Source organism: Phyllostomus hastatus, unplaced genomic scaffold (genome assembly GCF_019186645.2).
Source record: "Phyllostomus hastatus isolate PE091 unplaced genomic scaffold, TTU_PhHast_1.1 phas_scaffold_78, whole genome shotgun sequence".
NCBI classification, from domain to species: Eukaryota; Metazoa; Chordata; class Mammalia; order Chiroptera; family Phyllostomidae; genus Phyllostomus; species Phyllostomus hastatus.
Window position 1 is genome coordinate 35,018,602 of NW_025334041.1, and position 23,481 is coordinate 35,042,082.

A 23,481-nucleotide genomic window follows, 5' to 3' on the forward strand; every position below is an offset into this window, starting at 1 on the left:
AGCACCTACTATGTTTTGGGCACAGTTCTAGTTTGGGTTTTTTTTTTAACTTCTTAATTCGTTTATTCCTCACAGTAACCTAATACATATGAGGAAACTGGGGCCTTTGGAAGTGAACTAAGTGTCCAAGGTCACATAGTTAATAAGATGTGAAGGTCTGAGTTTGAATCCCACTGGCTTCAAAGCCTCGATAACGTATTGCTCAATGTTTTAGACCCTTCCTTTTTCAGCTGAGGGCAGAGAAATTATTCAGAAAGGACAAGAAAACCATACAGGGGACTCAAGTGGGCTCTAGGTGTAGAGACGCCAAGAGTGTAGGGAAAAGTCCAAGATCAGAGCAGGAAACCAGTGGGGGTGGGGACCACTGGAGACTGGACCCTGGTCTGGCTGGTGCAGCCTCAGGCAGGACTTAACCTCTGGGCATCGGTTTCTTGTAAAAAAAAAAAAAAAAAGAAGAAGAAGAAGAAAGAAGAAGAAAAGAAAAGGCGTGTTTTGAATCAGGGTATCTCTAAAGCCCCTTCCAATTCTGAATTTCTGTCTCTCTCAGTATTGAGAGGGCACCGACAACGTTCCATAACACGATGCTTCGGAGCCATCCCTGGAGATGGTTGGGTTCCTTGCCAGCGGGACCAGACCTGGGGAATGTAGAAATGGGAATAGTCTAGTTCTCTCTCAAGGTCCTCGCCCCCCGCCCTCCTGCGGTTGTCGAGCCTCTTGGAAGTGTCCCCATTTCGGTTTGACAAGAAAACTGAGCTCCGAGAGAGAGTAACAGTCACTTTGGGGGCCTCCAGTGGCCCGCAGGAGCGGCTCAGCAGGCGCGGCTCGCCGAGCACCCTGCGGCACCAGACTGATCTCGGGCCACAGCTGGCGCGCTGGGCTGCGGCTGGCGGCTCGCCCGGGTGGGCGGTGGCCACGTGGGCGCTCCCGCCCCTGGCGAGGGGGCGCGCTGGGCCCCTTGCCCGAGCCTGGCCACGGAGCCAGCGCTGCGGGCAGCAGGAGCTGCTCCTGCGGGCCGGGGCCCTAGCCCCACGGCAGGGGGAAGGCTTAGCTGGCCCCCTACGCGCGCCGGGGGGCGGGGGCGAACTTGCTCGAGCAAAGTCCAGGCACCTGGTCGCAGTGCCCACGCGCCCAGCGGCTCGGCCAGAAACGCGCGAGGTCTGAGGTGAGGGAGGCCCTGGTGCACCAGGAACCCCAGGACCTCCACCCGTCGCCCGTGGACCCCGCGACTCCTGAGTCCGGCTGGGACCCCTCGAGCGAGCGTGGGGGCTGGGAGGAGGCTGGTTGTCCTCCTTGAGCTGAGGCGGGTGCATTTGGATCTGAAGCTGTGGTTTCTCCCCAGGCTGTGATGGATCTTGAGGCGGGGACAAACGGAACAGTCCGAGGCCCCAGGAGAGCAGAAGGGGACTTTGAACTGAGCGGCAGCAGGTACTTCACCAGCAGCCCCCGCTTTTCTGTTACGCGTGAATCGGCGGGGGCCACATTCGGTCTTGGGAAGAAGTTGAGAAAATCTGTTTGATGCCTTTGGCCTTTGTTTTGGAGCTGCTTTGGAGGGTCTTTTCTGAGGTTCTGACCTTTCTCAAGGAATGTCAATGCGGTTCCTCTTGCAACAGGCTCGGGAAGAAGAGGCTGTCTTTAAAAAAGTGCCCGTTTCCCTTTGTGCAGGGTGATTCGATGAATATCAGCGTTGTATAATCTTCCTTGTATTATATAACTCCAAACTTTTACAAACAACTTTCAAAAACATCATCTTATTTTTTCCTGCTTATACTCAACTGCTGTTGATGGTTGTGCTTTTAGAACAAGGGCAGTGAAGCAAAATCTCCCTTCTCCCCCTCCCTGTTCCTCTTCCTCCTAGTCTTACCCCTCCCCCTCCGCCCACCCCCGGGGCTGTTCCGTAGGTCCTGGCTCGGTCCTTGAGGTGGGGAAGGGGGCCTTGGGCAGCCTCATTCTTCCGTAATCTACGCTTCCAAATTAGTTTTTGTTCCAATAAAAGGGGAAAGCTCAACGCTTTCTTTGCTTGAGCGTCTTTCTCCCACGAAGGCTCCTTGGTTCCCGTGGGACCTTTGTAAGTGCGCTTCACAGGCCTTAGTAGGAGCAGAAGCGACCCGTCAGTGGTGTGTTGTCTTTGTTTCCTCTTTTACTGTGGGGATAGTGAATCATTTTCGCCTTTAGCCTCAAATAGTTTATGAGGCTGTTATGGTCTCGGAGTTCACACCAGGCCATCCAGAACTGACTGACCTGTGTCATGGAGTAATCACCCAGAGGGACGAATTTATCAAGTTCTGTAGTGTGTCTTCAAGCTGCAAGGCCTGATTAGCCAACTGAAGCGTGCCTATCTTGTGTTTAAACCAAAGCATTATCCTAGTCTGTTAACTCCTTACGGTGATATTGTTCTGTCACTTCTGGGTACCATGCCACTCATTCAGGGAAAATTTAGCTTGCCATATAGAATTGGAAATGGGGAGATGGTAGTATTTCTACCAGGAAGATGTGGTATTCATCAACTGGCAATTTAGTCTGGGATTGACTGTGACTCTATAAATAGATGGCATTTTCACCAGGAAGGCTATTTATGCATTGCCTTGGCTGAGCATTTGATGAGCCCACAAAGGAGTTACCCCTGCAATGACAACAAAAATGCAGTCACACTCCAGAACCCGAGAAGTCCTCAGAGGTGGAGCTCAGCCTTATGTTGGAAAGAAGAAAGCAGTTCAGAAGAGATGTACTCAAAGTTAAGAATACAGTAAGACTGAAGGATTATGAAATTAAATATAATGAGGCTAATTTTTATAAAAAGCAGACCAAAGCTTGTACATTCAGAGGACATTGAGCTCACCTCGGTTATGTGGGGCACACTGAAACTTAGTTATATGCTCATTCCACTCGTGCTGCTGTTGCCTGTAGCACGTTCTTTTCAATATATTTAGTGGCAGATGCCTGTTCTTTGACTTTAGTAAATGTCCTAAATAATTTGGGATCAAGTTTTATGAGTCAGTTTTATCACCTACTTGGAAATTTAAGCTAAATAAATGCATTTTAGGTTAAAAAAATCTCTGTCCTCATGGAATTTACACTTTTGTATGGTAGACAGACATTGATAATACACATGCTGAATAAGTATACTACAGAAAATGCTAGAAGATATTGAATGCTATGGACAAACACTAATCAAGGCTAAGAAAATCAGAATGCAAGGAGGAAATAGTTTGCAATTTTAAATAGGGCGGTCAAGGTAGGTGTTATTTAGGAGGCAATATCTGAACACAGATATGAAAGAAATGAAAGGAGAGAGCAGTGTGGGTGCATTCCTGGCAACAGGCATCTGACAATGTGAAGACCCTGCAATAGGAAACTAAATGATGCGTGCACAGAACAGCAGAGGCTAGGGCAGCTGGAGCAGCGGAAGCAGAGGTGGAAGTGGGAAATGTGGTCAGAGCAGGAATGAGGGAACAGATTGTGTACAGCCCTGGAGGCCAATATAGGATTTTAGATTTTACACTTGAGAAAAATGGAAGCCATTGTAGGCTTCTGAGCAGAGGAGCGGCATGATGTGTCTTGAGTTTTGAAACGATTGCTCTGGCTGCTGAGTTCAGGACAGACTAATGTGGGCATAAGTGGAAGCAGAGAGAGTAGGCCAGCATTCTCCTGGGTTAATGGGGTAGCAATAAAGGTGGAGAGCATTGGTCGAATTCTAGATGTATTTTGCATGTAGAGCAAACAAGATTTCCTGACACCACTCCCCACAGCCCTTCAGATGAGTGGTCTTTACTATTTTTAGAATAACTTTTTTAGTCAAAGAAGAACTTACAGCAGCCCCCCTTTATCCACAGGGCATGTGTTCCATGACCCTCCGGTGGATGCCTGAGACCTCGATAGTGCTAAACCCGATACATGCAATGTTTTTTTCTAAACATACACACCTATGATAAAGTTTAATTTATAAATTAGGTGCTGTAAGAGCATAATGACCATAACTAATAATGAAATAGAAAAATTATAACAATATACTGGAATAAAAGTTATACAGAGTGGGACAAAAGTAGGTTTACCGTTGTTTGTATGGAAAATAATATAATAATAAATAATAATACAAGAATGAGCTCTGTTTTGAGTACTTAAAACTGTAAATCTACTTTTGCCCCTACTGTATAAATGATACCTCTCTTTCTGTCAAAATATCTTATTGTACTGGTGTTCCCCTTTTCTCTTCTTGTGATGATGTGAGGTGATAAACGCCTAGTTCCATCAAAAACTTTCACCTTTTCACTTAAAGGAAGCACTTTATGGCTTTTCTCTGGCATGTCCAAATTGCCAACATCAGTACTCTTGCATATTGGAGCTATTATTAAGTAAAATAAGGGTTACTCGCACACACGCACTGTGATACCATGACAGTCGATTTGATAACTAAGATGGCCACTGAGTGACTAAAAGGTGGGTGACATATACAGGGCCCGGCAGAAGTAGTGCCATTCACTCAGTGAGGTCGGTAGGTACGTGAATGTCTCACACAAGCAATTTGAACATATCACCTAAAATGCCATATGGTGTGGTTGAGTGTGATATTGTTATGTTATGGAATTACATGCCTATGATTTTGTAATAGAAGATTTTTATGTAATCAGGGCGTTATTTGTGCCAGACCCTGTACAGCATAGATATGCAGGGGTGATTCATATCTAGGGCAGGGTGCAGCAGGATAGCATGAGAGTCCAGCACAATAGTCAGAATGGCACACAATTTAAAACTTATGAATTGTTTATTTCTGGAATTTTCCATTTAATGTTTTCAGTGCACAGTTGACTGTGAGTAACTGAAACAGTGCAAAGCAAAACCGTGGGTGGGGAAGGGCGGTTACTGGAACTGATTCGGTAGACATTGATGACACGTCCCCCTCCCTCTGGGTGTGAGCTCTCTGTGAGGCAGGTGACCGGTTCTCATTTACCCAGATATTCCTGTAGCACCCTGGACAGTTACCTGAGTTACTAAGCGTTGGCCTTCAAGTGTTTGTTAAACTGGGTAATGTTGACAATTTGTGGACATCACTGTTTTATATATATTTGAAATATTATAATAGTTGAATAGTATAACTACTTAAATTTATATTCACTTGACAGGGAAACATTTGGTAACAGTTCTAAATTCACACAGTTATATATATTTTTTTCAGCAGCCAAGACAGGAAAAAAATGAAGAAAGTGAATTTGATTGGACCATTAACATTGGTAAGCTATGAAATAAAATGTGATGATTCTCTGGTTCATTCAGATTTGGTGTCTTTAATCGGTAGTGATGGAGCCAGTGCTTCATGATTGTCTGCAGACGATAACAGGTTTTCCTTGCTGCACCTGTGCTGTCCTCAGCTGGCTCATTGTAGCCATGGCTCACGTTCCCAAGCCGGGTGATAGAAAAGGTGGAGAGAGGTTGGCTGTGAAACAGAGCAGTGCTAAGTGGTTCATGGGGTCGTTGAAAACTGGACTTGTGTTTGTAGCACCAAACAAACCCATTTCAGAAAAAAAAATGTATCTCTGTATTTGTTTCACAAACCTCCACAAATTTAGCTAGAAATAAGCTTTCATGTAGAGTGATCTTGTTAACTATAGAAATTTAAAAATAATTAAGAAATCTATGTCCACATTTGGCATCCAAGAAACCTTATTAAATATAGAGTAATTAGGCATTTAGATTCTGCGTGACACAAGTCTCAGTGGTTTTCTGCTGGCACAAAGCAAGCCAATATATGTGTTTCGTTTGTAGTATGTCTCGGTGAGGTGGCCCAAGAAAATGTTTGCCCACTTTTGAAAAATATGTATTTCAAACTGTGACAGCCATGTTTTGACAGCAAAGAAGTTGACATGAAGTGGCATGTCAGCTGAAGTCTCCAGCTTAATAATAGGTGGGCAAAAAGGCACCGAAGCACCCCAGTCTCCAGCAGCCGTGTGGATTTCTCCCGGCACCACAGAGCCCCTATTCATTCTCTTCTCCCTTGTCCTCACGATGTTCTGGGAACAGTGGGTTTTTTTTCCCCCTTCAATTTAGTACTTTAGCGAATGAATTGTAAAAGTAGATCTGGCTTTCATGCATGGGTTTGCCTCTTATGGAAAATAAAGTACACCACACAGAGTAGGAACATGGAAAATTTCATGTGAATTTAAAAGTTAAAATTTAAATGAAGTTTACATGTCATCTTTTTCAGACTCTGAATAGATAATAAGTTTTGTCCTGAAAGAGATTCAGGACAAAATCTAGGTTTACTTAGGATATTGCTATGAAATTTATGTAATTTCAAATTTAAGCTTAAAGACAAAAATTTTTATTCAGTAATTTGAAAAGCATTTAAACCATTCTTCAATTTTGTGTAAATGTTCAGGAAAGAGAGCATCATGGGGTGACCTTAGCCTTGTTTGTAACTGTAGCCAGAGGCCCCAAGTGCTCCATCTCCCTTCCCCAGCAACTGCTGAATTGAACCTTGTGGACACAGGTCCCTTTTGTGGTAATTTTAGGCACTCTTCTTGTTTTTTTTTTTTTTTACTGTTTGAACTATATCTTTTTTTAATATATGATTTTTATTTTATTTTTTCCCTTTTTTATTGTTGTTCAAGTACAGTTGTCTCCATTTTCCCCCATCACTTCCCCTCACCCTACCCATCCCTACCCCCCGCCTTGATCCTACCCCTTTTTGGCCTTGTTCATATGTCCTTTATACATGTTCCTTGATGACCCTTCCCCACTTTCACCCTGTTACCTGCTTTGCTCTCCCCTCTGGTTACCATCAGTTTGCTCTTATTTCAATGTCTCTGGTTGTATTTTGCTTGCTTGTTTGTTTTGTTGATTAGGTTCTACTTATAGGTGAGATGATATGGTATTTGTTTTTCACCATCTGGCTTATTTCATTCAGCACAATGTTCTCCAGATCCATTCATGGTGTCGGGAAGGGTGGGAGCTCCTTCTTTCTTTCTGCTGTGTAGTATTCCATTGTGTAAAAGTACTGTAGTTTTTTGATCCACTGATGTACTGATGAGCACTTACGCTGCTTCCAGCACTTGGCTATTGTGAATTGTGCTGCTATGAACATTGGGGTGCACAGGTTCTTTTCATTTGGTGTTTCAGTATTCTTAGGGTATAATCCCAGCATTGGAATTGCCAGATCAAAAGGCAGTTCTATTTTTAGTTTTCTGAGGAAATTCCATAATGTTTTTTCACAGTGGCTGTACCAGTCTGCATCCCCACCAAGTGTACTAGGATTCCCTTTTCTCCACATCCTCTCCAGCACTTGTTTGTTGATTTGGACTCTGGCCATTTTTATTTTGGCTTCTTTGTCTATTTGGATTTTCTCTTTCTGTGCAGAATGGTTTCCTACATTCGGAAAGTATGGTTGCTGACAGCTGTTAAGTGTTACATAATAAAGCTTTACCACTGAAGGACTAAAGATTTTGACTTGGCTTTTCTGCTTCAAAGGTCCACGGATCCCAGGAAATGTCTCAGTTTGGGCCAGTTGTGCCCTCCCCCTCAGCTGCTCTCATTGTAATTAGGTGTGTGTGTGAGGGGGGGTGGTAACCAAACAGTACATGTTGTGTGCTCAGCATATTAATCTACCATGAAATAATTACATTTTGAGGGCTGTGCTTGCCAGTACATAGATTTAACACTAGGCCATATATATTTATAGAGGGTAACAATATGAAGACAAGCATTTCAAACAGTTAAATAAAGGCTTTTTTGGCATTTAAAATGTATATTATTACTTTTATTGGAGATTTACCTTCTTTATTATGTTTCCTATTGGCTTAAGATGTGTTTTTTTCTTGCATTTGTAAGCATAAACTGACAGAAACATTCAAATTGGGAAAGGTTATCTGGATAATGAAAAAAGTTGACTTGGGATAAAACAGACTGTGGTTAATTGATAAAGCAAAGATATTGGTGACTAACTAAACATAATTTTTAGTTTCCCAAAAGATATTACTAAATCTTACAAGTGAATTTTAATTTTTTTTATTTTTTTTATTATTATTATTTTTTAATCATTGTTCAAATATGGTTTTCTCCTTTTTACTCCCAATCCAGTCCCCCCTCCCACCCTCCCCACTTCCCTCCCATTACCACCCTCCCCTTAGTCTATGACCATGTGTCCTTTAAGTTTGTTCCTGTGAACCCTTCCCTCTGTTCCCTGAAATTCCCTTTTCTCTCCCCTCTGGTCACTGTCAGCCTGTCCTCTATTTCAGTGTCTTTGGTTATATTTTGCTTGTTTCTTTGTTTTGTTATTTAGGTTCCTGTTAAAGGTGAGATCATATGGTATTTGTCTTTCACTGCCTGGCTTGTTTTGCTTGGCATAATGTTTTCCAGCTCCATCCACGCTGTTGCAAAGGGTAGGAGCTCCTTCTTTCTTTCTGCTGCATAGAATTCCATTGTGTAAATGTACCACAGTTTTTTGATCCATTCATTTACTGATGGGCATCTTGGTTGCTTCCAGCATCTAGCTATAGTAAATTGTGCTGCTATGAACATTGGGATGCATAGGTTCTTTTGAATTGGTGTTTTAGTATTCTTAGGATAGAGTCCCAGCAGTGGAATTGCAGGGTCAAAAGGCAGATCCATTTTTAGTTTTCTGAGGAAGTTCCATACTGCTTTCCATAGTGGTTGTACCAGTCTGCAGTCCCACCAGCAGTGCACTAGGGTCCCCTTTTCTCCACAACCTCTCCAACACTTGTTGTTTGTTGCTTTGTTTATGATGACCATTCTGTCTGGTGTGAAGTGGTATCTCATTGTGGTTTTAATTTGCATCTCTCTGATAGGTAGCAATATTGAACATCGTTTCATGTGTCTTTGGATTTTATGTATGTCCTCCTTGGAGAAGTGTCTGTTCAAGTCCTTTGCCCACTTTTTAATTGGATTCCTTGTCTTCTTAGAGTGCAGTCATGTAAGTTCTCTATGTATTTTGGAGATTAAACCCTTGTCTGAGGTGTCATTGGCAAATATGTTTTCCCATACAGTTGGTTCTCTTTTAATTTTGATACTGTTTTCTTTAGCTGTGCAGAAGATTTTAATTTTGATGAGGTCCCATTTGTTTATTCTTTCCTTTTATGTCCCTTGCTCTAGGGGACACGTCAGTAAAAAAGTTTCTGCATGAAATATCTGAGATTTTCCTACCTACGTTCTCCTCTAGGACTTTAATGGTGTCATGTTTTATATTTAAGTCTTTTATCCACCTTGAATTTATTTTTGTATGTGGTGTAAGTTGGTGCTCAAGTTTCATTTTTTTTGCACGTGGCTGTCCAGTTCTCCCAACACCATTTGTTGAAGAGGCTATTTTTACTCCATTTTAGGTTGCTGCCTCCTTTGTCAAATATTAATTGACCATAGAGACTTGGGCTTATTTCTGGGCTCTCTGTTCTGTTCCACTGGTCTATGTGCCTGTTTTTATGCCAGTACCAGGCTGTTTTGATTACAGTAGCCTTGTAATATAGTTTAGTGTCGGGTATTGTGATCCCTCCTACTTTACTCTTCTTTCTCAAAATTGCAGCAGCTATTCGGGGGTCGTTTATAATTCCATATAAATTTTTGAAGTGTTTGTTCTATGTCTGTGAAATATGCCATTGGTACTTTAATAGGAATTGCATGGAATGTGTAAATTGCTTTGGGTAGTATGGACATTTTTTTTAAAGATTTTATTTATTTATTTTTAGAGAGGGAAGGGAGGGAGGGAGAGAGAGAGAGAGAGAGAGAGAGAGAGAGAGAGAGAGAGAAACATCAATGTGCGGTTGCTGGGGGTTATGGCCTGCAACCCAGGAATGTACCCTGGCTGGGAATCGAACCTGGGACACTTTGGTTCCCAGCCCGCGCTCAATCCACTGAGCTATGCCAGCCAGGGCTGGTAGTATGGACATTTTGATGATATTAATTCTTCCAATCCATGAACATGGTATATGTTTCCATTTGTTTGTGTCTTCCTTGATTTCTTTCTTCAGTGTTGTGTAGTTTTCTGAATACAGGTCTTTTACCTCTTTGGTTAGGTTTATTCCTAGATATTTTATTTTTTCTTTTTGCTATTTCAAATGGGATTTTTTTCCTTGATCTCTGCTTCTGCTGTTTCATTGTTGGTGTATAGAAATGCCTTTGATTTCTGGATATTGACTTTGTATCCCGCTGTTTTGCCAAATTCATTTATTAGGTCAAGCAGTTTTTTGGTAGAGTCTATAGGATTTTCTATGTATACTATCATGTCATCTGCAAACAGTGACAGTTTTGTTTCCTCCTTTCCGATTTGAATGTTAGGCACTCTTCTCCATTTACTCTTGACTTTACCTCCTCTCCCTGTTTCATTCCAAGCTCCACCTGGTTTCTGACATTTTGTTGGCACTCTCGGTTGCTCTGTGTGTTAGATGATGGACTTTGTTTTGCCTTCTCTCACTGAATTTCTGGAACTCTCTGAAAACAGCTTGCACACATCTCCCCTCACTTCCATGTGTGTCTGACTCAGCGTTAGCTCTCAAGGACCCCATTCTGTGAAGTCCGACTCATCATCCGTTCTCCCGATGACTGTTGCTTGTCCCTGAAAGGAGTTGGGTGACCTGAGGGAAATGGTTAGAGGAAAAAGAATTAACAAGGGGGAGAAGCCAAGGGACAGAAGGGAAGGTATAGAAATGGAAAGACAAGACAATGAAAATGTAGTCTGAAGTGCATAAGAAGAAAGAGAGACAAAGAGCCATAGAATGGTTGATCAAAAATGAGGAGAAAAAGTGAGAAACTGGAGAGGACTACATAGACAATGAGGAAAAAGTCTTTGGGACATTATGGCATGGATCAGGTGCTTAGTTCTTGGCTGTCGAGCACTGTACTGGGACAAAGGGTATCACGCCTCTAAGTGATAGTACTAACTACATTTTCCATGGGTAGTACTAAGACCAAGATCCTTAGTGTAGCCCACAGCCTTTCTCCTTCTCTCTAATGGAGTCTCCCACTCTCTGTGCTGAGCACTTCAGGAATTCCACCCCATGGAGCTACCTGAGCACTTCACACATCTTCTAGTCACCTTGCTGTTCTAAATCTAAACATCCCCTATTTCCTCTGCATTCCCAGTTCTTCTTCAGCTAACTCCCCCTTATCCTTCATGATCCTGTAACGAACATCATCTCCACGAGCAAGACTTTTCTGAAGTACACAAATGGGCATTCCATAATGTTTGCTGCTCTTCACTACTGAGCTGTCCATCAATAGCTAACTTAAACCTCTTAAAGGGACCTTATCCTCAAAACTCAGAGGGTCTACTTCCCCCCCTATTTGTAATTCTCCCCCTGAAAGATTCTGAATGACATTTTAAAGGATGTGGTGTGTATGTGTGTACTCCTAGCTGTTCTTAATTCACTACCTCAGGAGTTCTGGAAGTAGAACTAAACCTTTATTCCTTCTGCTTCCATTCCAGTTATTCAACCAAATAAGATATTGATTAAACAGAGTCAGATTGATTTCTTCACAGAACACAAAACAAATGGAATCATAAAATTGATCTGTCACTGATTTGGATTGAAAGTCTCCTTCTTCCCCATTACATTTATTTGCAACTACTACAAATGTACTGACCTTAAATAAAAATCCAAAGAACATGTAACTGGAAAAGATAAATTCTGTCCCATAAGGTAAGATAAATATTATTTTATTTCTTTTTTTTTCAGTTTCGATACTCTGACTGGCAGGATAAATTATTTATGTCCCTGGGCACAGCCATGGCCATAGCTCACGGATCAGGCCTGCCCCTCATGATGATAGTATTTGGAGAAATGACAGACAAATTTGTTAATACTGTAGGAAACATCTCCTTTCCAGGTAAGCATTTCTCTACTTTCTTTTTTTTTTAATGCATAGTACTCCTTTAACTAGGTGAAGGATTGAAAATTGATTTTGCTATTTGCCGTGTACTTGTTTAATGATTTATACATCTGGGTGACTTTAGATATCACAGAAGTTGTAAAACCTCAGAAAATTCCTCAAACACTCATTTAGATTTCAAGAAATAGTTGTTTGCTGTTTGAGAGGATAAGGAAAGATACAGAAAGCTTTGCCTGTGAAGAAGGGAAGTCCCTGTATTTGAGGACAGTGGGACAGTAGCAGAGTGTCTCTCCGCAGCATCCATCCCATTAGTGACTGCTGGTGAAGTTTAGAGTACACCAGATAGCATGGCTGTACTTGTTAGCTGTGCTCAGTTTACAGCTGTTTCTGCCTTTCTTTGTTCTCTCCCCCTCCCTTTTTGTTAAAATGATAGCCATTTTCTGTGTCTAATTTTTGGATAAACCAGGTGGGCTGAAACTTGATAGAACACTTCACTAAAGAGGGAACAGATTTAACATGAGAATGATGTGGTTTGAAACGTACCCAAATAACTCTAATTACTGAAGCCAGAGGAGTCCCGTAAGCTAATGTCACCTAAAGAGGGGCTGTGCCAACAGCACTGGAGGTTCCAGTGGACATAGTTATTTTCATATTAGCCCAACTCTGCTTAGAAAGGAAGAGTTCCATGCTTTGTACCAAGCCTGAGACTTAGCTCCCCCCAAGAGACCTTGTGGGCACTAGACTGGAGAAGCCTGAATGGAGCTTTATTGGTTCACAGACAGTAGAATATAAGGAAAAATACCAATAAAGGAAAGGTAGCTTTCATAGCAAAGATACCTGAGAAAAAGTGGACCCTGTCATTTAGATTACACTCAGTAAGAGTTCTCAGTGTTCAGTGATTGAGCTCCACATATTTGGTTAGCACTGTAGGACTTAAGCATAATTACTTAAGAAAATTTTATTGCTTGAGTTATATAAATAGAGCTACTTACATAAATATTGATAAACATTTATGCCTTTTAGAAAGTAAAAGCATGCTTTGAATTAAAAGAAAGGCTCCTACAATACTAGTTTATTTATTTATTCTCAAGTACTGTTGTCTCTGAGAAGAACCCCTAATACTAATCTTTTATTGTATTCATATCTACCAGGTCCTATTTCACTTAACCCTCATAAGAACAATCCTGCACAATAGGTAATATTATCCTCTGTGACATATGAGGAGACCGAGGCTTAGAGGGGATCCATAACTTGTCCAAAGTTACATAGCTGGTGAGCATTAGGACAGAATTCAAATCAGGTCTTCTACCATTCAAACCACACTCATCATGACCATATAAATATATTTGATTGCTAATGCAAATATTTTTCTACTTAAAAACAAATATGCTTGGGAAAGTTAAATGGATTACTTATGTTTAACCAGTGACCAAAATTTTAATATAAATACTGTAAAGGTAAAATTGGAGTAACATAGGATAGTTTTAAAAGTCTTCAAGCAAATGAGGGGTAGGAATTTTCTATTGGTTTTCTTTTTAGTTTTTAGAAACTCTATAGGTCTATTATGCATTGATTATATATGTATAAAGCAAGATGATGCCCATATTCAGATGTACCAATAAAAAATGGATTTCAATTCAGGATTTTAAAAATCAGATTAACAGTGGAATAATATTCAGCCTTAAAGAGGAAGGAAATCCCAACACATGTTACAACATGAATGAACCTCGAGGACATGATGCTGAGTGAAATAAGCCAGGTACAAAGAGACACATACTGTATAGCTCTACTTATATGAGATATGCAGAGTAGTCAAATTCATAGAGACAGAAAGTGGAACCATAGTGGTGGGTTACTGGGCACTGCGGGGGAAGAGGAAATGGGGAGCTGTTGTTTGAGTTTCAGTTTTGAAACACGAAAAAGCTCTGGAGTGTGACTGTACAACAATATGAATATACTTAACACTACTGAACTGCACACTTAAAGATGGTTAAGATGGTAAATTTTATGTGATGTATGTTTTATCACAACTAAACTTTTTTAAAAAATCACTTATCACAGATAAATTAGCATTTGTACCAATTTTACTAGCCTTGTTTTTAGAATACCAGAATAATTCTACAACTTCCTTATTTGGAGCAGTTTGCTTGTTTTTTATTTGTTTCTAATTACACAACTGAATGGCTTTGAAGCTGGATGTGGCAGACAGGTGCCACGTGCTGTGCCCAGGGCCAAATTCAAGGTCTCTTTGGGGGATGTCACAAGCAAGTCACTTACAGACCTGTGATTGCTGGAGTACTAAACTCACCAGAGTTGCCAACTTATTTTCTGTAGCCTCCAAATTATATGACCCTTGGTCTTTGATAGCCACGTTTGTTGTTGACTATCTTGGAGGATTTGGAAAGGGAAGTCCCTTCAATGTTACTAATTTCTAATGTCCACTCTTTTGCAATTTATAAAAGTAATATTCTTATAACTCTTTGAGAAAGTGAAACCTTTAAATTTCATACTCACTCTCAATCCAGAGAGATCATTGGCATGTTTAGAGCTGCAGAGGGTAGCAGCAGTTATGGAAGCTGAGAGAAGACAGAGTACTAAGCTGTACTTAGCTGAGCTCCCTAGCCCATCTTGTAGAGATCATGTTTATTTAGAGTCCACTCTTCAGAACTATTGGATTCTTGGACAGCTAAATGAGAAGGGAATATTAGAAGAAAAAACAGTTTAAATTACAAGAGGGTCTGACAATGATTTATTGTGAAAAGAACCCATCCTTGTCAACAGAACAAAGCTACTCCCTGACAAGGTCATCCCCTCACAATGACTCAGTTGTGCAGAAACTATGCATAATACATTCTGCATCCAAAACCTTAAGGACAGAGTTATGAAAAACAGTTTTTCTGCAGAGTATCAAGCACTTGATATATTTTATGCCAAGTCTCTGTGACTGTAATGATCTAGGATATTCTGTGGGGAAATTGATAAACAGTGCATGTCCTTGCTTGTCTTAGGATTGAGAGGAAAAGGCATTTTGAGCCCCCTATTACCTTATTTGGCTGCCCATGCTGCCTAAGCTCCCAGATTGTACTCCACCTCATTGTTTTGTGCTGAGTATTTCTTTTTTAAAAAGTATTTTATTTATTTATTTTTAGAGAGGGAAGGGCGGGAGAGAGAGAGAGAGAGAGAAACATCAATGTGTGGTTGCTGGGGGCTGTGGCCTGCAACCCAGGTATGTGGCCTGACTGGGAATCGAACCTGCGACACTTTGGTTCACAGCCCGCGCTCAATCCACTGAGCTATGCCAGCCAGGGGTGCTGAGTATTTCTATATGACAAAAGAAATTTTAGACAGGATGGAGAAAGACAGACATTGCTTGACTTTGAGACTCAAACGTGACAATCCAGCGCTGCTCCCTGTGTAATGTCTCCTTAAGTAATCCTTCAAGTATACCATTATTATTCATACCTTTCACCCACCAGCTGTATGACCTTGGGAAAGTCACTTAACCTCTATAACTTTTACTGTTCTCATGTTCTCATCTTTGAAAGGTAATCATAGATTTACTGATAGAATTAAATGAGATGATTTGCATAAAGTATTAAATAAGATGATTTAAGTAAAGTGTCTGAAACATAGTAAATCACCAATAAATATTGGGGAAAACTAGCTGTGAGAAATTGGAAATGACACAACTACTATAAAATTCTGCTTAATAATCTATAAATGGGATGCATTCTCTGGGAGCTCTCTGAAGTGAATAGGCAGCTTCAAGAATTCCCCCGTTGCCTTGTTGTGAGAGGCATGCAGGCAGGTGAGAGTGGGACTTCTCCATCTTGGCACATTAGAATGAAGCTGAGGCATTTTTAGAAATATGTCTACATTCAGTCAAAGGTTCTAATTTATGGTGTTGGGTGCAGCCTGGACATCTGTGCTTTTTCAGGCTCCCCATGTGATTCTAACAGGCAGATAGCATTAGGATAACCTTCTGGAGATTGTTAATATTGGAGCAGAAGTAGCATCTGAGAAGAGCAGTATTACACCCTTTCCAGATCGAGAATCCCACGAATGGTCTATATCTAGAACACCAGCTCTAGAACCCCATATTTCCAGATCTGGAAGTCCAGGTCTACAGTCCCAGCAACACATTTGTCTCACCTTTGTCCCCAGGCAGCAGAAATTGGTTTCCAGGGGGTTCTGAAGCTCCTGGGGTTACTAACCCAGAACTAGGTTGTCATTCTTGGCCTGGGACTCTTAGAAAGGAGCAGGTCAAATTTGGAATACCCATAAATTCTTATTTCCTAGGAGGAAAGATCAATCTGAAATATAATATCCTCACTGAGAGAATTTAGAAGTCTGAGGTAGGTATAGGAGGAGAGTAAAACTCATTTAATTAAGATTTCACCTGGTTTCTAAATTCAAGGAAAAACTAGCCCTGTACACATCAATCTCGAGGTTTCCCAAGGTTTTGAACAATGATTTCTACAAATACCACAGCTTTAGGATAGCTTGTCTGCCTCTAATTCCAAACAGTTCCAATTTGGCATATCAGAGGTGCACATTTAAGAACTCAGGAAGGAAATGAACACACAGAATTCAACTGATAAGAACAGAAGTAAAATAGTGTTTGGTTCCTCAAAGATCTGATAGCTGAGAAAAGCTATATTAATAAGCACTTTACTGTGAGCATCAGCAGAAATTACAATCTGGAGGGAAAATTATGCCCGGCAATTTATCCTTATAGCAGTTTAAGTTTTAAATCAATTTCAACCTTATCTCCCTTTGAAAGAAGATAAGGAAGTTACACAGCACTGGAAAACAGGACCTCTGGGTTATTTACACATAATAAAGGAAGAAAGATAAACTAGTTTCTCTCCTTGCACCACAGTGAATGGGAAATACCTACCCGTTGTATGTTTTTTCACCAATACCTCAGTGATACTTTATCCTATTATTCTGTAAATGTAGTAGACATGGGCTGTTTCCTTTTTATTTTTTCACTTTGTGTTTTTTAGAAAGCTGAAAGTAAGTGATTACCACATGAATCAATCAGTATAGTATAGTGTTAGGAGCCTTACAGTACAGTATTAAGACTTTCAGGCTTTTGCTGGCTGTGTGACTTTGGTAAGTTATGTTATCTCACTGTGCCTCACTACAATGGGGGTTTGTAAAACAGCCCTACCTCATAGGGTTGTTGTGAAAATTAAATGAATTAATACATGTATTGTAAAGCATTCAGAACAGAGCCTGGCATATAATAAATACTCAACAAATGCTAGCTGTAATGAAAACCAGGAAAAGCACACTGATATTTTTATTAAATCACTGTATTTTTTGACCTATAAGATGCATTTCCCCAATGAAATTTGGGAGGAATAATGGTTGTTAATGCTGCTGTTGAGTTCTGTTTACATTTACATTGGTGAAATATTATGTTATTTATGTTATTAAATATTTTACCACATTTTTTGCTTCAAAAATTTTTTCCCTATTTTCCTCTTCTAAAACCTAGGTGTGTCTTATGGTCTGAAAAATATGGTAGCTCAAATTAATAGGTAATATATTTCCTTCCAATTAATACTGCTTTAAAAGCGCTGGATAGAGTTTTGCTAGTAAACAAGACTTGAAACTCAGGATGATGACTAATTGCCAGTTATCCACTGACTTGCCTCTGAGCAACTCAGTTATCTTCCTTGTCTTTAATTTTTCTTCCTTTTTATTTTCTTTCTTTTCTTCCTTTCTATTACTTAGATCATAAGGAAAACACATAGATATTAAAATAAAATTTACAGAAGCAAGCATCTGTCTTGTCTTGTCTAGTACTTTGAGCCACTGAAAAAAAGTGCCCCCTAAGTCCTGTATTTTCTATTCGGATAATGTCTTTTTTTCCTCCTCTGCTTTCTGTAGCTCCTCTCTTCTGCCTTAGGAAGCTGCTTGGCTGACCAACAGGATGGGAGAGGAACCGGAGAGAGAGTACCTCCCCCATCTGGACCCTAGGTGTCCTGCACCTAAACCCACTGGGTTCTTTACTTGAGTAGAGAGAAAAGAGTGCACTTGAATTTGAAAAGAAAAGAGCAAATATTTTTAAAACAAGTAATGTCTATTAACAGTTCAAATTTTCAAAAATGTCTTATTTTTGTTTTGTTTTGTTTTTATTTAGTGAATTTTTCATTGTCAATGTTAAATCCAGGCAGAATTCTGGAAGAAGAAATGACTAGGTAATTAGCTAATATATATGTACTCTTTGCCTTTTGTTATACTCTTTAACCTATTGTTATCATTTATACCACCTCCAGCCCCACCATTTAAAGTAAGTTGCATACATCATGGCCCTTTACTAACAAATACTTCAGTGTGGTTCTTAAGAATAGGATATTGTCTTCAAACCCCAGTACTGTTATCAACTTCAGTAAATTTAACATTGTATAGTACTCTGACCTAATCTACCACCTGTATTCCAATTTTGTCAGCTGACCCAATAAAGTCATTAATGGCATTTCTCCCCTACTTTAACCTCCTTAATGGAAATCTCAAAAGCCTGTAACATAATGTTTGTATGTTTACATATCAATTAACACTGCTGATATAAATGAGTACCATTCGTGTATTATGGCAGGCCTGAAAGGCTTCTATATAGAGGAAGTTTGTAAAATTTATATAGAAATATATTTGAAAATACTGAAACTGATTTTATTACTATTATTTTTTCCAACACCTCCTCCCCATCTCATTTTCAGCAGTGACCTGCCTCACAATTCATTGGATTATTTCTTTTTGTAGAATTATATTGCTATAATTTTACCATTATGCTATTATGGTTGTCCTGATTTTTCCCCCTTTGCCCTACTCCACCCAGCACCCCTCACTCCCTCAGGCAGTCCCCACACCGTTGTTCATGTCCGTGGGTCATGTGTATGTTCTTTGTCTACTCCATTTCCTGTACTGTTCTTTACATCCCCAAGGCTATTCTGTAACTACCTATTTGTACTTATTAATCCCTTCACCCCTTTACCCATATCCCCAAACTCCCCTCCCACCTGTCAACCATCAAAATGCTCTCGGTATCCATGATTCTGTCTCTGTTCTTCTTTGCTTAGTTTGTTTTTTAGATTCAATTGTTGAAAGATAAGTATTTTTTGCCATTTTATTGTTCATAGTTTTGTTCTTCTTTTTCTTAAACAAGTTCCTTTAACATTTCATGTAATGATGGTTTTGTGATGATGAACTCCTTTAGTTTTTTCTTCTCTGGGAAGCTCTTTATCTGCCTTTTGATTCTAAGTGACAGCATTGCTGGCTAGAGTAATCTTGGCTGTAGGCCCCTGCTTTTCATGACTTTAAATATATCTTGCCAGTCCCTTCTGGCCTGCAAAGATTCTTTTGAGAAATCAGCTGATAGTCTTAGGGGGACACCCCTATCAGAAACTAACTTCTTTACCCTGTCAGTAAGCTACTTCTAAGATTCTCTTTATCTTTAACCTTTGGCATTTTAATTATGATGTGTCTTGGAGTGGGCCACTTTACACCCATCTTGTTTGGGACTCTTTGTGCTTCCTGGACTTGCATATCTATTTCCTTCACCAAATTAGGGAAATTTTCTTTCATTATTTTTTAAAATAGATTTCCAGTTTCTTGCACCTTCTCTTCTCCTTCTAGCACCCCTATGATGGGAATGTTGAACCTCTTGAAGTTGCCCCAGAGACTGCTTATACTTTCCTTATTTTTTTATTCTTCTTTCTTCTTGTTGTTCTGATTGGTTGTTTTTTTTTTTCTTTACCCTCCAAATCATTGATTTTATTCTTGGCTTCATCCACTCTGCTGTTGTTTCTCTGTAAATTGTTCTTTATTTCAATTAGTGTATTCTTTGTTTCCTACTGGATCTTTTTTATGCTGCTGAGGTCCTCACTAAGTTCCTTGAGCCTCCTTATAATCAGTATTTTGAACTCTGCATCTGATAGATTACTTATCTCCATTTTGTTCCATTCTTTTTCTGGAGTTTTAATCTGTTCTTTCATTTGGGCCTTGTTTCCTTATCTCCTCATTTTGGCAGTCTCCCTGTGTTTGCTTCTATGTATTAGGTAGAGCTGCTATGACTCCTTGTCTTTGTAGCATGGCCTAATGTAGTAGGTGTCCTATAGCATCCAGTGGCACAGCCTCCCCTGTCACCCAAGCTGGGTACTCAAAGTGTGCCCATTGTGTGGGCTGAGTACACCTCCTTTTGTAGTTGAGCCTTGGTTACTCTTGACAGATCAATGGGAAGGATTTACCCAGGCCAGTCAGCTGCAAGGACTGGCTGTGACCACTTACCACCAACTTCCACCCTCCGTGAAGGATCAGCTGTGCAGGGGCAGGGTGGTGGTGCTCCAATGTGGTCTGTAGCTGTCCATTGAGTGTCCTGGCCCTGGGGTTTCCCAGGTGGTGCAGGCCAAAGTCAGCCCCAACCTGTGTTTTGCTTGGGGCCACCCTACCTGAACTATAAAGCAATCAGAGATGGCTGCTACTTGTGCTGGAATTAGAGATTCCCAAGTGAATACAAGTTGTGAATCTAGGCTGGCTGCTGCTAGTGCCTGGCTCACTGAGGCCAGCTGTTGCTTGTTTAATAGGATTTACAAAGTTGTGAAGCACAGCCAAGACCAGCCATTCATGTGGAAAAGGAGCTTGTGTGGGCCTGTAAGTTGGGTGGGGTTGAGTCTCCGGGGATCTATCTCTAAGGCAGGTCAAAGAGTGTTAGCTAGATTGATGGACTCTCAGATATGGCACCAGCTTGCTGGCTCTGTTGGGGGAGGGTTAAGAAAAGGGACAATGGTCTATGTTCACCTTGATGCCGGATATTTTGGTTTCCCCCGGTGCTTTTCAAGCTACTGCCTTGGTGCTGGAGCTCAGAGGGAGTGAGCCTGAGTAAGTGAGTCCATGTGTGGGTTCTTTAAGAGGAACTGTTTGGGCCTCCAGAAGTTCCTTCCAATGACTCAGTCCCCACTGGTTTTTGCAGCCAGAAGTTGTGAAGCTTATCTTCTGGCACTGGGACCCTGGGCTTGGGGGCCTGGTGTGGGGCTGAGACTCCTTGCTCCTGAGATATCCCTTCCGAATTTCTATCTACTGTACATGGGTGTGGGACTGGCCCATTCCGCATCTTCACCCCTCCTATCAGTCTGCATGGGTGTGGTTCCTTCAATTCCATAGTTATTAGACTTCCATTCAACTTGATTTCTGATGGTTCTGAGAGATGGTTGTTCTATATTTTACTTGAAATTTTGATGTGGTTGTGTGAAGAGGTGAGGCATGTCTGCCTTTGCTGCTGTCTTGACCAGAAGTCTGAATTTATTATTTTTAAAGATACTCACTTTCCTCTAATTTAGTTAAATCTTCACTCCAACTTAGTTTGAATTCATGAAATTTTAGCATACTACTTAAACTTTTTTCAAATTCTGCTAAATAAGAAGAGGGCTTTTTTATTCTTTATAGAAACAATATGAGACTTAACTAAGAAACATTTAACATGCTCAACCTGTTTATTCCTATATTTGCAAAATGTTGAATAGTATAAACTTTCAATTCAAGATGTACAAGTCTAGAATATTAATTATGAAAGAAGAATCAAATTGTATCTATAAGTTGTCAATATCAGTTTTAAAATGATTCGTTAGCATCACTATTTTTTGCAGCTAGCCACAAAAATTTATCTGGGTTCTTTGGCCCAATTCAAGTAAATCAATTTGCTATCATCTTCTCATAATTTAAGAAAAGAGAAAAGAATTTAATGTATATTTGTTATAATGTTTTACACAATCTCTGTGAGCAGTTCAGTAAATTTATTTATTCCCAATTCTGAAGATTATTCCTGAAAGATGAATAAAGGACAGTATATAAAAGAACCTTTCTATTTGTTTTCCAGATATGCATATTATTACTCAGGATTAGGTGCCGGAGTTCTTGTTGCTGCTTATATACAAGTTTCATTTTGGACTTTGGCAGCAGGCCGACAGATTAGGAAAATTAGGAAAGAGTTTTTTCATGCTGTTCTCCGACAAGAAATAGGCTGGTTTGACGTCAGTGACACTACTGAACTCAACACGCGGCTAACAGAGTAAGTGTATTATTAATGTTACACTTGGATGAAGAGGTTAGCCACTGTGTGAAAATTAGTAGTGGGAGGATTTTAAATGAAAAAGTTACTAGATTAAGTGTTTGATAGTATTGAGAATAGATGATCTGACAGCCATTTCTAGCACTTACAGCCTCTGCCACAGTGTATCTTCTTATGTGTTACTTTCTCTCCCCAGTTATATAGTAGGTTTATTTGAGGACTGAGCTCACATCTAATACACTTGTTTGTCTCTCATGGAGCTTACCACAGGGCCTGACAGATGTTGTATACTCAGTTAAGATGGTTGAATGAATGAATTCATGATTGAATGAATTCACAATGAGACTTGTCTTAGTAATTGCTGACTCTTCACTTATTCATCAATTTGAGGGCCTGTTACGTGCCAAGCACTGGTCTGGATGTTTGTGATACACCAGTGCCCAAGACAAAGAGTTCTGTCATTTTGTTGCTTATGTTCCATCAGGGGGAGTTAGATGATGGACTTTTTCTCACTGGAGTGTCTGGCAAGGGTGCAGTGAGCAAGCAAGGTCAAAAATGAGGGAAGGTCAAGGCATTTAGGACCCGGTCAGCCTCAGTCAGGACTTCACTCTGAGTGAAATAGGCAGCGATGGCACATTTTTTCTTCTGAGGAGTAGCTTGTCCAGACTTCCGTTTTCAAAAGGTCACCTTGGCTGCCATACTGAGTATAGAGTAGATTGAGAAAAGGACCAACAACAGAAGTAGGGAGCGCTTCCCTGTTACAGCTGTAATGCCCTTCTTTCTAGCTTCTGCTTTTAAACAAATTGACTCATGCTTGAAATGGTAATGCTCCTCTGATAGAGTTAACAAAATTTAATAGAGTCAACTGTAATGGTATTAGCATCCATGTTTTCCTTTGTATAGTATTTACATGGGGAAAATATCACTCCAGAGGCTAAGACTCTGAAAGAGGCTTGCAGTGCATGAACAAGTCTTACCTGTCTGTCTATGTGTTTGTTGATGTCTGCTTCACCTTGCTGACTGACGACCTCCTGCCTGTAACCACTTAGGTGTGATCTTTTTTAGTGACATCTCCAAAATCAGTGAAGGAATTGGTGACAAGGTTGGAATGTTCTTTCAAGCAGTAGCCACGTTTTTTGCAGGATTCATAGTGGGGTTCATCAGAGGATGGAAGCTCACCCTTGTGATAATGGCCATCAGCCCTATCCTGGGACTCTCTGCAGCTGTGTGGGCCAAGGTGTGTGACACTCGGGGGTTTTCACGTGTGCTAACCCACATACGCAGAGTTGTCTTTAAGATGCAGGATTCTGGTACTTAGAGTTGTGCAGATCGGTGCTGCATGTCAGGTAAAACCACATTCAGAAGCACATTGTTAGTATGGTGCTTTAATAAGGAAATTTACTTTAAATGTGATTCAAAATATCACAGTTATTACCTGAGTTATAGATTTTTTACACTGCTTTTATTTCTTTGGGTAAATCTTCTGGCGTAATAGTTTAAGTTAAATATATGGTTATGTATTTAAGGAAACACACAATTTTAAAATACGTCATTTCTCCTAACCATCATGTGAATATAAA

The 23,481-nt window shown here is 40.4% G+C and overlaps 1 protein-coding gene across 4 annotated transcripts in view; it reads left to right on the plus strand.

The window, feature by feature from the left end:
• The first annotated feature begins 944 nt into the window (after nucleotides 1–944).
• Nucleotides 945–23,481, plus strand: part of ABCB4 (ATP binding cassette subfamily B member 4) — an 82,849-nt gene continuing 60,312 nt past the window's right edge. Inside the window, exons 1-7 of one of the 4 annotated variants that reach the window (XM_045827435.1) lie at nucleotides 945–1,162; nucleotides 1,340–1,425; nucleotides 5,174–5,225; nucleotides 11,673–11,823; nucleotides 17,981–18,038; nucleotides 21,710–21,901; nucleotides 22,967–23,138. In XM_045827435.1, coding sequence (XP_045683391.1) covers nucleotides 1,346–1,425; nucleotides 5,174–5,225; nucleotides 11,673–11,823; nucleotides 17,981–18,038; nucleotides 21,710–21,901; nucleotides 22,967–23,138 — 705 coding nt within the window. In that variant the 5' untranslated portion in view covers nucleotides 945–1,162; nucleotides 1,340–1,345. The other 3 variants (XM_045827433.1, XM_045827436.1, XM_045827437.1) reach the window with 3 other exon arrangements.